The sequence below is a fragment of the Adiantum capillus-veneris genome, chromosome 23 (genome assembly GCF_014529385.1).
Source record: "Adiantum capillus-veneris isolate H3 chromosome 23, ASM1452938v2, whole genome shotgun sequence".
In the NCBI taxonomy this organism is placed as follows: Eukaryota; Viridiplantae; Streptophyta; class Polypodiopsida; order Polypodiales; family Pteridaceae; genus Adiantum; species Adiantum capillus-veneris.
Window position 1 is genome coordinate 69,169,656 of NC_140953.1, and position 15,023 is coordinate 69,184,678.

A 15,023-nucleotide genomic window follows, 5' to 3' on the forward strand; every position below is an offset into this window, starting at 1 on the left:
GAAAACGCTTAAGGGATATGTGCATCAAAAGGCACGTCCGGAGGGTAGCATGGCAGAAGGTTGGTTGGTATCAGAGTCCCTAGTGTACATTGGAGAGTGGCTAGACGGATTTGATAAAGCCCGGGACACGCTATGGCGAACCATAGATGATGAGCGCATATCTGGGATTGTCATGTGCAATCTCGGTGTTGAGAAGAAGATGACGGAAGATCTAGAGGCTAAAATCAACCGATTTTGCATGCTTCACAATCCAGTGATGCAAAGGTGGATTTCACAATATGAGGATGCAAAGCAAGAGCGACAAAGGGCACGAATCGAGTGGAGACGGGAAAGACGACCACCGATGCACTATCCGACGGTTCTGGAGAGCCTACCAACCTTCATGAGCTTAAGATGGTTGCACAACCAATTGAAAAGCGCACAACAATGCGGTGACGAAGTGACTGAGGAAGAGTGGGAGTACTCTCGGGGTTGCGCGACCAAGGTAAGTTTGCAATGTACGACTAGCAAGTGACTTTATTTATAAATGTTTGAACGGCCACTCATAATCTTTGTTCGTTGTAGTATAAGTCATACACAGCAGCATGGTGTAAAGGTCGACATTTTAGGGTGGAACGAATCGACAAAAAGCGTTTTACTCAAGATTGTGGAATCATGGCAAAATTTGAACAGTCTAGTCGACGACGTTCCTCTGATGCAGATCCTGTGGTGGCGGAACTCACTTACTTCGGCACGCTGCAAGAGATTTTGAGAATCGATTACAGAGGATTTTTTGTCGACTTGTTCGACGTGCAATGGTTCAAGATAATCATGGAGGGTCGCAACGCTACTGTGCGTAGAGGAGAGTCTGGTTTTCTTGAGGTGGATTCTACTAAGAAATGGACTGACCTAAGAGACACTTTCGTACTACCCGAGCATTGTGAACAAGTAAGTATGTAAATAGTTAACATCCCTCTTTTACAAGTTATGTGCTTGAAAGCTCTCATGTAAGTTATGTGGCTCTAGCAGGTAATATTTCATCCTACAAAGTCTACATCAAACTGGTGGTACGTCATAGAGGTAGCCCCTCGTAGTGCAAGGACGTATGAAGGCTACCATGTGCCAATCACAACGGCATCAATGGAGGAGATCAGAGAAGATGCTCAATCAGAAGCCGCTGCGGTGGTGCCAGACGAGCATCAAGATGCTACTACTCTATATGGGGTGCATGCAGAGGAGCTACAAAATGAAACAGAGGATATGTGTTTAAACGGAGAGCTCTATATAGATATAGGAAGTTATGCTGAGTTATGCGAGGATGAGAGAGAGATCTCTTAAAGCCACAAATATTGTATTTGAACAATTTTGCTCCGTGTTGTAAAAGCTTAAACGGAGAGCTCTATATAGATATAGGAAGTTATGCTGAGTTATGCGAGGATGAGAGAGAGATCTCTTAAAGCCACAAATATTGTATTTGAACAATTTTGCTTCGTGTTGTAAAAGCTCTGGCTCTCTAAGTACCTTCCATGGTGTATAACGCTCTTTTCTACTCGCGCTCACATCTTTTGATTGAAAATTCTGAGTTTTCGACTTGCCTCTTCTATCACTCAATTCATTGCGTCATTGTCTTTATATGCATCATTACGTCATTGTATTTAATGGTCTTTGCATCATTGTCTACTCTATTCATTCAATATTAAGTTTAAATATTCGTGTGTTTAATGCAGGTATGGATGATGAGGAGTTTCTTTCTTCTTTGTCACCGCAGCAGAGACAGTGGTATGTGGAGCGTCATCGCTCTGGCGCATCATCGCGCGTTTCTACTCCATCCGCTCTTTCGCAGCATTCGGCGCGCTCCGAAGCTTCGGCGTCGACGAGACGAGCTTCACACTCGTCTAGACACCGGCGCTCTAGTGGTGGCGGTGGCGGTTGTTGTGGGGATTCCGCCACCGATGCCTCCACACCGCCTCGTGTTCGACGAGGCTCTTTACCCTCCCCTTCTTTGCCCGCCCGCACACCAGCCACAGCATCGCCATCTACGCCAGGTTTTGCACGGTTGACTGTTCCTAGCAGCTACACACCTCTACCTACTCCGCCAGGAGCCACCCCACTCGACACTCCTCGCTTCGGGGCCCAGACGCCGGTGGAGACACCTGACGTCCGTACCCCCATCGACACGCTGCTAGAGACCCCTGCCGGGACACCCAGGTTCACGCGTCACCGGCCAGAGGGCTTGTCTTACTCCGTCGACTTCAGCGGTGGCATCATCATGGATGATGACGGCAAGAAGGTGATCTCGCGCATGCGTGGTCTTTGCTCTCAGCTGTTTAGACACTACATACTAAACAAATGGAGTGAAGTACCAAGTGATTTAAAAAACAGAGTCATCAGCATACTTCATGATGAGTTTCCCGTTCCAACACGGGATCAGCGCTTCAATGAAGACCTCATGAAGATTCGAATGCGCGAATACTGCAAACACAAGCGTTCCGAAGTGCAAAAAGTAATCAAGAATGGGTGGAACAGGCCAGATTGGCTGGCCAAAGAAGATTGGAAGAATGCGAAGAAAGCAGCGCACGAGAATCCCGACAAGTGGAAGCAACAAAAGGATGCAGCCACAGCGCGAGTAGAGGCAGGGAGCTCGCACCACTTGGGGAGTGGTGGATGGGCATCATTTGAGGCCGATTTTGTAAGTGTTTTCGTATTGCTCTTTATGTTCGATAGTTTAGGGTTTATGAGTTTTTTAATTCTAACATAATGAAATCTTTGTATGTTTTGATAGTGGTCGATGACAGGACGTGATCCCACACCGTACGAGCGCGAGTACGCAGGCAGGAAGGGCTTAAACGCCCTGATGGACATTCTCAGTTCTCGCGGCGGCATGGTTAGTATTAGGGTTTACTCTTTTCTATTTTTTGTATTGTTTTATAAATGTCGTTATATGTTTATACTTACTGAAAGCTATCTTATTGTCTTTTTTTGCAGAATCCGACAGATACGCCGCTTGGACGCGATGAGACGTCTGACTAGACGACGTCAGTTTAGCCGTAGCTAGTAGCATTAGTTTAGGGTTTCTCATAGCTTATGTATCATGAGACGGATTTTATACGTCTTTTTGAACCATGTATATTATTACATTTGTCACCGCAGTTCATTTTGCCAATCAATTCTTTATGCCTATGATGTTGTACAATTGTCATTATTACATTTGCCAATCAATTCATTTTGCCTATGATGTGTACAATTGTCAATTTTGCAAACAATGCGTCTTGTGGGTGACTATTTTGGGTCTATTATCTACCCTTGCACTTTTTTTAAAAAGTGAATCAAGTACAATATGGTTGATGGGTGGCAAAGCATTCAATGCCCTGTCACCAAAAAAAAATTCTCTCGGGCGTCGCTATTTATGGCTCTGTAGCATCGCTATGAGCGTCGCTATAGACTTCTGTGTAAACATCGCTATAATCGTCGCTATCTGCGTCGCTATGAGCGTCGCTATATAGCGACGCGCATAGCGACGCATATAGCGACGCCTATAGCGACGGTTATAGCGACGCTCTCGTAGCGACGCTATTAGCGACGGTTTTAGCGACGCCGGGGGTTATAAAAACCCAGTGTATTTCCGTCGCTAACAGCGTCACAAGAGCACACAACCTCTTGTAGTGGGTGATGATCTTGTGTCTTGAGCGCTATTGGGAGAAATTTCTATGGAGCTTCGCCTTGCTCTTTTTTTCCCAATAACATTTGGAATCTTTGGCCCCGTGGTATAAAACCTTCGTGCCAAGTTTGTGGAATACTTCTCCATGGAGCTCAACACTCCTATCAACCTAAAATTTATGACAAAATTCAACAAAAAAACTCTCCAACAGGCTACAAGGCTCTCAAAGCCTTGAGAAAGCATCACCACGATCATTATCCATTTCTCTTAAGCTATGTTGTGGATGACCCAATCTAGGAGGGGGGGAATGTTATCACATTGCTAACATCAGAGTCTATATATATAGCCTATGATATAGTCTCTCATTGTTTTAATCAATCTAGACATTTATAGCCTTAAACCTTTAAAACTCTTTGATTTTTGGACAATTTGTAAACAATTATGTGGCTCATATATATAGCCTACGATATAGTCTCTCATTGTTTTAATCAATCTAGACATTTATAGCCTTAAACCTTTAAAACTCTTTGATTTTTGGACAATTTGTAAACAATTATGTGGCTATGAGCCGGGCTGAGTGGGGCTAAATGCTAGGCTACAACAAAGTTAGAGAATTTTACATTTTTGAACCCAAAACCTTTGGCTAAGGTATAAAAGCCAATTTTGTAAGGGTTTTGTAAGTTTTTGGATAATAAACATTACGATGTTTCTATAGAGCACTATGTACTCTCTTGTTTTCTTTTCAAGCTTGTAACTCCCTTGTAAAGTGTCTATTTAAAGCGTCGTTTGCTTCATCGCATTTACAGATGAAAGCTCTTTGTGACATTGTTCACAAATGAAAGCTCTTCATGACATTGTGCTTTTCTCACGATGGTCAAATTATGTTTTTGTTGTAGCGTACCTTCTCCTTAATCTACTCATAGCTTACAATTTTCATAACAAAAATGCATTTAATACATTGGAGGGGTGTTGAGGCATCACTGCTAAGCTCTAGGGTGCATTCTGGGCTGAAAACGGTTAGGTCAAATCTGCCCTGTAGATAATAAGTGCAGATTTGGCAAGTGGTCAAAAGGGGGATTTGAGGATATGGCATGTGTCTTTAGGTGTTTCCTATCCATTCTATAAGTTTCTTCTTGATTGGACTTTGTTTTCTTAGAGAATCGACGAGATTTACTTGTGGTGTCGTAGTTAGCATTTTCTACTTGACATGCAAATTAGGGTAGCTTTGAGTAGATAGGGATGGAGACTGACAACCTCTTGTAGCCTCTATGCACTAGTCGAGTCGACTATGTCCCATGGTATGAAATTTATGTTTGTGTTTCTCATTGTCACTATAATAAGATAGCGAGGCTAGCAATCGGGGAGCCCCACACTCCTTCAAAGTCTTGCTACCTGCATAGGTGGTGGGTGCCACATATAAACTTGCTACATGTGCTTGTACACGACTACTAGCCAATTGATCAGCTTCTTGATTTTTCTTCCTTCTGAAATGCTTGAACTACACTGCTTTGAAAAAATTCAATAGCTTCTTTATAGAAAAAAACCAACTCTTACAAGAATCTCTCTTTACCTGCCATCATCCCAAAAGCTCCTTAATGACCAAGAGTGCATCACCCTTTACCACAAGCTTTGAAATACCAAACTCCACACAATATGTGAAGCCCAGGTGGAGAGTCAAGTACTTTTCCTCATTGTCCATGTGAACATCTTTTAAATCATAAGCCTTGGAGAAGATCACCTTACCTTGTGGATCTTATATCACTGCTCCTCCTCCTACTTTTTGTATTACCCTTTTGTATGCTCTCTCAAACCACGCAACAAAAGCTCCTTCCAAATCCAACTCTTCAACAACTTCTTCACTTACCACCCTTGGTGGATACACTGGCAAGCTAGCTTCATTGTTAACCAGAATATTAGTGAGATGATGTGACATGTTCATGTGATCAATCTTGAACTCAAACATGAACTCCTGCTTCTCTAGCACCCACTTTATGATACGTTGGTGCGACAAAGTTATGTCGGTCTAGTAGAATGGTTCTTGCATTGGTATGGAGACATGCAGATACAGGTCGAGGCGGTGAAATCAATACCAGATGCCGGTAGCGGAAATCTTTATCATGATGTGTATGCCAGATATTGCAATTAGCAGGTCAGGCATTGGTTTTTAATCTCTAATAATTAAAATGCTCGCAGATGTAGGGAATTACTCTCTGGCTACTCTATGGTCCCATTATTTGGCAATGGGGTTCTTTCTGGAGGACTGTTTCAAGGATTAGAAATTGAACGAGGCTATTTGTCGTGATTACGCCAAGTTCGGGGTGGTCCACAATCAGAGTGACCGCCACTATCGGCAAATGACAAAGCAATTGAAGTGCGACTCGAAAGGGGCGGTCGGGGCTACTTGAAGCTGGAAGTATTCAGACTCGGCTACCACGACCTTGAGGTATACCCATTTGGCGGTGCTTGGGATTGCGGTCCACCTCGGGTGGGAACGGCAAGCTGTGTAAGGCAATATTAAAAATATCGCCATGCTTTAAAAAAAAAAAAAAAAAACAGTTTCGGAGCTATAGATCCAGGAAGGCGTCACCAGGTGGCGGAGCTTTTTGGTCGCCCACGGAAGGAGGGTGAGACGATGAGCCGCATGGCAAAAAGGACCACCAAGGGCATGCGTGACAGATGTCTGCAGGAAGCGATGGACTGCATAAGGCAAGCATGCCAACACACTGGGATAGCGGGATGAGGAAAGCCGAGGGGCTGCCGGCAAGTAGGGACTACGACTGCCAGTTACAGGGGGAGAGAATAGGGCAACCAAGGGTGCTGTTTTGGGGGGTTTCCAAGGGCAGGAGAAAAATCAGTAGGAGCCTGAAGAGCCGCCAGGGTCATTAACGACCTGGAAGGGGTATAAGACGAAGGTGTGGCGGGGGATATTGCTGCAAGCAAGGAGGCAAAAGGCCATCAACAAGGAGAGCGCTACAGAGGGGCTGCTATCAAAGCCCTGGTTTCTTGCAGAAGGAGGCGACTTGAGGCCTTGTGCAGTTGACGAGTGAAGCCGGGGATCAAGTTGGCGGGCTGCAAAGGCCGCAAAGGGCTGTCATAGAGGAGGTGGGCCACCAGAGCGGCGCCACCAATAGTGGTGTCCAACTCAGCCAGAGAGTGTTCGATTGCTTGCAGATGGTCGTATGATCTTGAGGACCATCAGCTCTCCAAGAAGGGAAACAATCCTTATCATAAAGCCTTCAGGTCCATGATGTCACTGCAAAAGGACAAGCCAAGGCTATTGAGAGTACCCCATGTTGATGGATGATGACTTCTTATTCTCGAAATTGCTTTGCAAGTTTGAAGAAAATCGGCATCGACTGAATTTGTATATGTTGCTTTGAAAGCTATCATAATCCTATCTAAAGCTCATTGCTCTTCTTGCCTCATCTATTTTGTATTGGTGTCTTCTCTTGTGCTCAAATCCTGATTCCGTGTGTGTTTTCTGAGGAGTGGGTAAAGCGGGGAGAGAGAGAGAGAGAGAGAGAGAGAGAGAGAGAGATGGATTGTGTATGTGCAAGAGGGAGCAGGAGAAGAGTTTAATGATTGCGGCTATGTCATCTTTCTTGGAAAGTGTTCTATGTCTTGAGCTATTGACGAGTTTGTGTTGTTAAGGTGCTTATGGCTAGGCGGGTGTAGTCGTGAATTGTGCAATATAGAAAATACAGTGTGTGTGAGTCTATCCGAGTGGCTTGGGTGTTGGATATTTGTTGGGCTATAGAGAGGCATCTAGTTTGTGTAATATGTGTGTTCCCGTTTTCCCCAATCCATCAGTGGTGCCCCCACGAAGGACTCGCTGATCGCTTTGAAGAAGATAGTGCAAAGATCAACTGAAGGATAACATGGCTTCTCGAAGCTATGGCCCTATTTTCACAGGTGAGGAGAATCCAGTCGATTGTGCAGACTTTGAATTATACACGCTATCATTGCGGATGCCTAATGAAGACAGCAAGATGGACACTATTCCATTTGTGTTACGAGGCAAGGCAAAAGCATGGTTCGATACATTGCAGGGCGAGCCGCGACATGCCTGGCCGGCTCTACGCACCAGTTTCTTAAAACATTTTTGAAAAGAAGTGTCACCTATGGATATGGACGCGAAGCTAAAAGCTCTCAGACAAGATGTAAGTGAATAATTTAATGTTTTTCTTAATCGATTTGAAGAATGTTGGGTAGAATTAGCCACATCAATGCAATTGGCCAACGGAGACTATTTCAAGATGGACAAATTTATGTCATGCCTACATCCCAAGGTACAAGAAAAGGTGGATTTCAAAAGCCCCAAGAACTACAACGGTGCTGTAGCAATTTCTCGAGCAAAGAGCAGGAAGATCAAGAAGAAGATCAAACAAGGTATGATGGGATACGAGCAGCCAACAAGCCCTCAAAGCAAGGTTCGTACAGAGGATCAAGCAAATCGGGGAGTGGCAGCTACTCCTCAACACTGGGTACATACTGTTCAAGATTTATGGAACAAATGCAAGAGATTCATTTGAGTGTGATGGAAAGAGGGCAGCAAAGAACGGGCAGAGGAAGAGCTAGGTAGTTGCCTAGCCGTTGTTATAGTTGTGGCGAAGAAGGTCACTACGCACCGGATTGCCTACATCCACCAAGGGAAAGAGGAGGTATGTAGGTCCACTATTCGGAAGAGGGAGAGGACAAGGGAAATTCAACGGGAAAAGAGATCAACAGTTTGACAATCTTGTGCCTCTCGCTCCTCAAGGTAATGAAGAAGTTCATCGTGTTAATATAATTGGAGTAGATGAGCAGGTAGTGGATGTTTTGGCCAACAAGAGAGCACGTGAAGGAAGAGAGACAGAGACAGAGCGGGAGACTAGAGCTTGCAAAGGCAAATGAAAAATCAGCGAAGATAGAGAGCAGGCAGAGACGAGCAAAAGGAGGAGGAGGCATAAAATCAAGCAATCCGACTACCAACTTGGAAGGGATCATCACGAATATGACTTGGTGAGTGATGTCAAGAACCAAAAGGCTAATATTACTTTCAGTCAGCTGCTTGCCTTAAATCCTAAATTGCGACGTCAGTGGTCTACTAGTGCTAGCACCAGGCTTCCACGGGACAAAACAAGAGTGCATACTGTGGGGAATCTAGCATTGAGGGTTGGGAGTCCAGTGGATGTGCTTCCACTTGTTGATTCTCTTATTGAAAAGAAGATGCGGGTACAAGCATACATTGATGGAGGGGTCCAAGTGTGTGTCATGACCGAATCTGCCACGAAGGATGCAGGAGTTGAAGCAGTGGTAAGATCTAATGTGCGAATGAGGATGGCCAACCATACCAAGGCCAGGTGTTTGGGCATAGCACAAGATGTGAAGGTAAAGGTTATGGGTGTTATGAAAGCTGGCGACAATGCTTACCCTATCATATTGGGTAGATCATGGCTTCTTGCAATGGGGGCCGAGATGGATTGGGGAAAAGGGGTATTTACTTTATTTGATAAAGAGAATGATAGACAAGTGATGCTTGATCTATGGATGAGGGAGAGTTGCTCTCATCTCGTGGCGAAGGATGAGGGAGATGATTCTACAACAAGCTACGAATACAAAACGGAGTCAACCTATGATGAAGGCTACACAGATACAGAAGAGGGAAAGAGTGATGACGATCTCCTCCATGTTGATGCTGATCTCTTTCAGGTTACTATCGATAACTCTATTCCAAAAGAAGGTATGCAAGCTCAAGTTTCCCCTATTGATGCCCAAGAGGTAAGAGGTATGCTAGGAGAAGACTTAACAAAGCATGAGAAGGAAATTTATGTGCAACTCTGTGCATCCTATCCTAATTTGTTTGCCACTGAGTATAAAGATTTGTGAGGTGCCAAGGAAGTCGAACACAGGATCATACTCAAGAAGGGGCATAAACCAAAGGTGCAAAAGCTAAGGAGGTTTGGGAAAATTCAGCAGGAGGCTCTCTGGCAGGAAATCAACAAGCTATTGGATGCAGGTATTATCTATCCCATGCAAGAATCTGAGTGGGTCTCCTCGGTTGTCATAACACCCAAGAAGAACGAAAAATGGCGAGTGTGTGTTGATTATAAGCCTTTAAATGCTGCAACCAAGCGGAACTATTATCCTTTACCCTTTCAGGATGAAATTATAAATGAAGTTGCAGGACACGAAAGTTACTCTATTATGGACGGATTCTCTGGGTACTTCTAGATAGGCATTGCACTTGAAGACCAGTTGAAAACCACTTTCATTTTTCCATGGGGCTGTTTTGACTACCGCAGAATGCCCTTCGACTTGGTGAATGCTTATGCAACTTTTCAAGATTGGATGAATAAAGTGTTTGGTCCCTACCTTGGTAAGTTTATCAGAGTTTTCATGGATGATATAGGGTGTTACAGCTCTAGGAATGATTATTTGTCAAAGTTAAAAGTTATGTTTTCATCGACTGGATAAAGCGGGTGGTCAATTGAATTCCAAAAAGTGTAAGTTAGCTCAACCTCGAGCTCACTTGCTAGGGCATGTGGTCTCATAGAATGGTATCAAAGCAAATCCGGACAAGGTAAAGGCTCTTGTGTTGATGGAGCCTCCCAAAATTGCTATAGGTTTGTCATCATTTGTGCATAAGTTGAAGTACTTCTCACGATTCCTTTGGATGCTTTCACAGTATGTCTATCCTCTTCAAAAAATGAGTCAACAGGTTCATGGCTTTCAATTTAATGAAGACACACAGGCAACTTTTGACACGGTTAAAGAAATCTTATGTCAATTGCCTATTGTTTGTCCTCCCAACCGTGAGGATGATTTTTATGTTGCTATGACAGTGGGTACAGTTGCAATTGGTGCAATCCTACTACAAAAGGTAGGGCGGTGCTACAAACCCGTCTACTTTGAGAGTCGGGTCATCAGTCCAGGAGAGATGTCTTACACAGAGACTGAGCAATGGGTGATGACACTAGTGTTTGCTTGCAAGAAGTTCAAAGTGCATTTAATTGTTCGCAGGTTTTATGTGCTTACCTCTAACAATTTATTACCTGAAGTGGTGCGTCACCTACGACCAGGGAGGCGCATTATGAAGTGGGTGCTAGAGTTACAGGAGTTTGATTTTGAGTTTAAAATTGATCACACTTGTAGGTCACATCTCACAAACATGCTGGTAAATAAGGGTGTAGATTTACCAGTGTTTCCTAGGGTGGTTCGAGAAGAGGCAAACGATGAACCGGATCTAAAAGAAGCTTCTGTCATGTGGTTCAATGGTGCTTACAGGAGGATTGTCCAAAAAGCCAGAGGTGGAGTCGTTATACATGATCCACAAGGTAACACTATTTTTTCAAAAGCTTATGATTTGGAGGATGTGCATACAAACAACGAGGCAGAGTACTTGGCTCTCCACTTGAACCTTAAGCAGTGTATCGAGTTTGGGATATCCAGGCTCATAGTTAAGGGAGATGCTCTTTTGGTTATCAAACAACTCTTAGGGAAATGGCAGGTGAAGAGGGATTCTCTCAAGCATTGGTTTTTTCGATTAAAAAGTTATTGAAGTTTTCTGAAGTGGTGCAATTTAAGCATATTAGGAGGGAGCACAATCAAGAAGCTGACCAGTTAGCTAGTAGCCGGGTACAGATGCACGTGGCAGGTCTATATGTGACGCCGGCCAGCTATGCAGGTAGGGAAACATTGAAAGATGTTGATGATTTCTTGAGCACAGGTCAAGGTCCCGCAGGCATGTCCAAGCTACAGAGGAAAAGGGTTGCTCAAAAGGCTAGCAGGTTCACTTTGGTAGGCGAAGACCTTATGGTATACGGCCATGATGGAGTATTGAGGAGAGTTCTCTACAAGGAACAGATCGGCATGGTTTGACACAATGTCATGAAGAAAGCGGGCATCAAGGTAAGGATCAGGTACTCTTTCGTATTCTTAAAGCAGGTTTTTGGTGGCCATCTCTTGTACGGGATGTTCATTACTGGTGTAAGACGTGTCACAAATGTCAAGTTATGGGTGAGCGGCGTTTAGTAGCAGAGTCACAAAGGGGCTATCTTGGCCCAAAATGCATTCAAAAAGTGGGGATTGGATGCTATCGGCCCGCTTCCCAAGTCTACAAGTGGAAGAAAGTACATCTTGGTAGCTATCGACTACCTCACTAGGTGGGTAGAAGCCAAAGCGGTCAAGGAGGTAAATGCTCTTTCAGTTGCTCAGTTTGTATTTGATTTTGTCTGCTGTCGGTTTGGAGTGCCATGGGTTTTGATATCAAATAGAGGACAGGCATTCTGCAACAAGCTAGTACGTGCTTTGGTAGAGAAGATGGGAATTCAACACAGATTCTCATCTCCCTATCACCCACAGTGTAACGGTTTGGTTGAAAGTGCAAATGGTCAAATCATTATAATGCTCACCAAAGTATATTTATAAACAGGTGGAAGATTGGGAGGGGAATCTTGATAAATGCTTATGGGCCTACCGAACTTCTTATAAAGTGGCCACCAATTTCACTCCCTATGAATTGGTGTTTGGCAAAGAAGCAGTCTTACCTGTACACATCCAATTAGGTGCATTAAAAGGTTTATGGCGAGTTAATGTGAATCAAAGAGATATTTTGTAGGACAGGATCACACAATTGGAGACTTTGAAGATGGATCGAGAGGTTGCAGCAGATTTCTATGTGCAACAAAGAGAGAAACGTGTGGTGAAGTTCAATCAAAGATTGCCAAAAAAGGAGCTACAAGAAGGGGATTTGGTTATGAAGTACGAGAGCTACCTTGATTTCACGTTCCAAAAAAAGTTCAAGAAGAAGTGGATTGGGACCTACAAAATTTCCAAAGCTTTCCCTAATGGTACTTATCAGTTAGAGCGGTCCAATGGTAAGCTCCTTCGACACAAGGTAAATGGGGTTCGTCTCAAGCTCTATTTCGACAGAGCTCTCACGCTAGATGTTCATCAGGTTCTTCTTGAAGGGGTTGGGCATCCCACTTAAGGGTGCAGTCCAAGATAGCAAAAAGACATGAATAAAACTTTTGTACATATGATTTTATTTCATCTTTGCATAGTGTGTTTACAGTTTTGAATAATAAGAGCTTTCATTGGTTGAACATAAATGTTCAACCAGTGGGTTGGGCAATGATGGTGCGACAAAGTTATGTCGTTCTAGTAGAATGGTTCTTGCATTGGTATGGAGACATGCAGATACAGGTCGAGGCGGTGAAGTCAATACCAGATGCCGGTACCGGTAATCTTTATCATGATGTGTATGCCAGATATGGCAATTAGCAGGTCAGGCATTGGTTTTTAATCTCTAATAATTAAAATGCTCGCGAATGTAGGGAATTTACTCTTTGGCTACTCTATGGTCCCATTATTTGGCCACGGGGTTCTTTCTGGAGGACTGTTTCAAGGATTAAAAATTGAACGAGGCTATTTGTCGTGATTACGGCAAGTTCGGGGTGGTCCACAATCGGAGTGACCGCCACTATCGGCAAATGACAAAGCAATTGAAGTGCGACTCGAAAGGGGCGGTCGGGGCTACTTGAAGCTGGAAGTATTCGGACTCGGCTACCACGACCTTGAGGTATACCCATTTGGCGGTGCTTGGGATTGCGGTCCACCTCGGGTGGGAACGGCAAGCTGTGTAAGGCAATATTAAAAATATCGCCATGCTTTAAAAAAAAAAAAAACAGTTTCGGAGCTATAGATCCAGGAAGGCGTCACCAGGTGGCGGAGCTTTTTGGTCGCCCACGGAAGGAGGGTGAGACGATGAGCCGCATGGCAAAAAGGACCACCAAGGGCATGCGTGACAGATGTCTGCAGGAAGCGATGGACTGCATAGGCAAGCATGCCAACACACTGGGAGAGCGGGACGAGGAAAGCCGAGGGGCTGCCGGCAAGTAGGGGCTACGACTGCCAGTTTTAGGGGGAGAGAAAAGGGCAGCCAAGGGTGCTGTTTTGGGGGTTTTCCAAGGGCAGGAGAAAAATCAGTAGGAGCCTGAAGAGCCGCCAGGGTCATCAACGACCTGGAGAGGGCATAAGACGAAGTGTGGCGGGGGATATTGCTGCAAGCAAGGAGGCAAAAGGCCATCAACAAGGAGAGCGCTACAGAGGGGCTACTATCAAAGCCCTGGTTTCTTGCAGAAGGAGGCGACTTGAGGCCTTGTGCAGTTGACGAGGGAAGCCGGGGATCAAGTTGGCGGGCTGCAAAAGCCACAAAGGGCTGTCATAGAGGAGGTGGGCCGCCACCAATAGTGGTGTCGAACTCAACGAGAGAGTGTTTGATTGCTTGCAGATGGTCGTATGATCTTGAGGACCATCAGCTCTGCAAGAAGGAAAACGATCCTTATCCTAAAGCCTTCAGGTTCATGATATCACTGCAAAAGGACAAGCCAAGGCTATTGAGAGTACCCCATGTTGATGGACGATCACTTCTTATTCTCGAAATTGCTTTGTAAGTTTGAAGAAAACCGGCATCGACTGAATTTGTGTATGTTGCTTTGAAAGCTATCATAGTCCTATCTAAAGCTCATTGCTCTACTTGCCTCATCTATTTTGTATTGGTGTCTTCTCTTGTGCTCAAATCCTGATGCCGTGTGTGTTTTTCGAGGAGTGGGTAAAGCAAAGAGAGAGAGAGAGAGAGAAAGATGATTGTGTGTGTGCAAGAGGGAGCAAGAGAAGAGTTTAATGATTGCGGCTATGCCATCTTTCTTGGAAAGTGTTCTATGTGTTGAGCTATTGACGAGTTTGTGTTGTTAAGGTGCATATGGCTAGGCAGGTGTAGTCGTGAATTGTGCAAATTACGAGCTTACTAGTAAAGCCATATAGAAAATACAGTGTGTGTGAGTCTATCCGAGTGGCTTGGGTGTTGGATATTTGTTGGGCTATAGAGAGGCATCTAGTTTGTGTTACCGTTTCCCCCATTCCAACGTCTTCTTGGCTTTAGATGAAGCACCACTTTAGGTAACAAATTGTTAGATGTGGAGTACAGAGAACTTACAGATGATCAAATATATTTTAAACTTCTTACATGGAAACACCAAAATCATCACACACTATTCAGCTTGAGTGTAAGTCCTTTCTCTTTGGCTAATCACTCGACTATCAAAATAGATAATCTTGTAGCATCTCCCCATCTTTTGTATCAAAACAACACCTATAGCAAGAATGCCTATCGTCATAGCAACATAGAAATCATCCTCATTTTTGGGAGGTTACCTTGTCAAAGGCTACCTGTGCATCTTTTGACCATTGAAAGCTATGAACTTGCTGATTCATTTTAAGGGGATAAACATATTGAAAAAGCTATGAACTTGCTGATTCATTTTAAGGGGATAAACATATTGAAAAAGCATCCAAAAGATCTTGGACAAACACCTCAACTTGTGCAAAAATAAAACCAAACATT

The 15,023-nt window shown here is 44.1% G+C and overlaps 1 protein-coding gene and 1 pseudogene across 2 annotated transcripts; both read left to right on the plus strand.

Annotated features, from left to right (window-relative positions):
- Window positions 1–5,693: 5,693 nt before the first annotated feature.
- Window positions 5,694–7,064, plus strand: LOC147427928 (uncharacterized; annotated as a pseudogene).
- Window positions 7,065–12,372: 5,308 nt separating this feature from the next.
- LOC147427929 (uncharacterized) lies at window positions 12,373–14,145 on the plus strand. Of its 2 annotated transcripts, XM_086497165.1 has the most exons (5): window positions 12,373–12,854; window positions 12,955–13,054; window positions 13,142–13,259; window positions 13,343–13,515; window positions 13,595–14,145. In XM_086497165.1, the coding sequence occupies exons 1-5, from the start codon at window positions 12,752–12,754 to the stop codon at window positions 13,788–13,790; spliced, it is 690 nt and encodes a 229-aa protein (XP_086353291.1). In that variant the 5' UTR covers window positions 12,373–12,751; the 3' UTR covers window positions 13,791–14,145. The 2 variants fall into 2 exon arrangements, 1 of the variants encoding a protein (XP_086353291.1); XR_015186021.1 differs by lacking the exons at window positions 13,343–13,515; window positions 13,595–14,145 and having other exon boundaries at window positions 12,373–12,860; window positions 12,955–13,312.
- The last annotated feature ends 878 nt before the right edge of the window (window positions 14,146–15,023 follow it).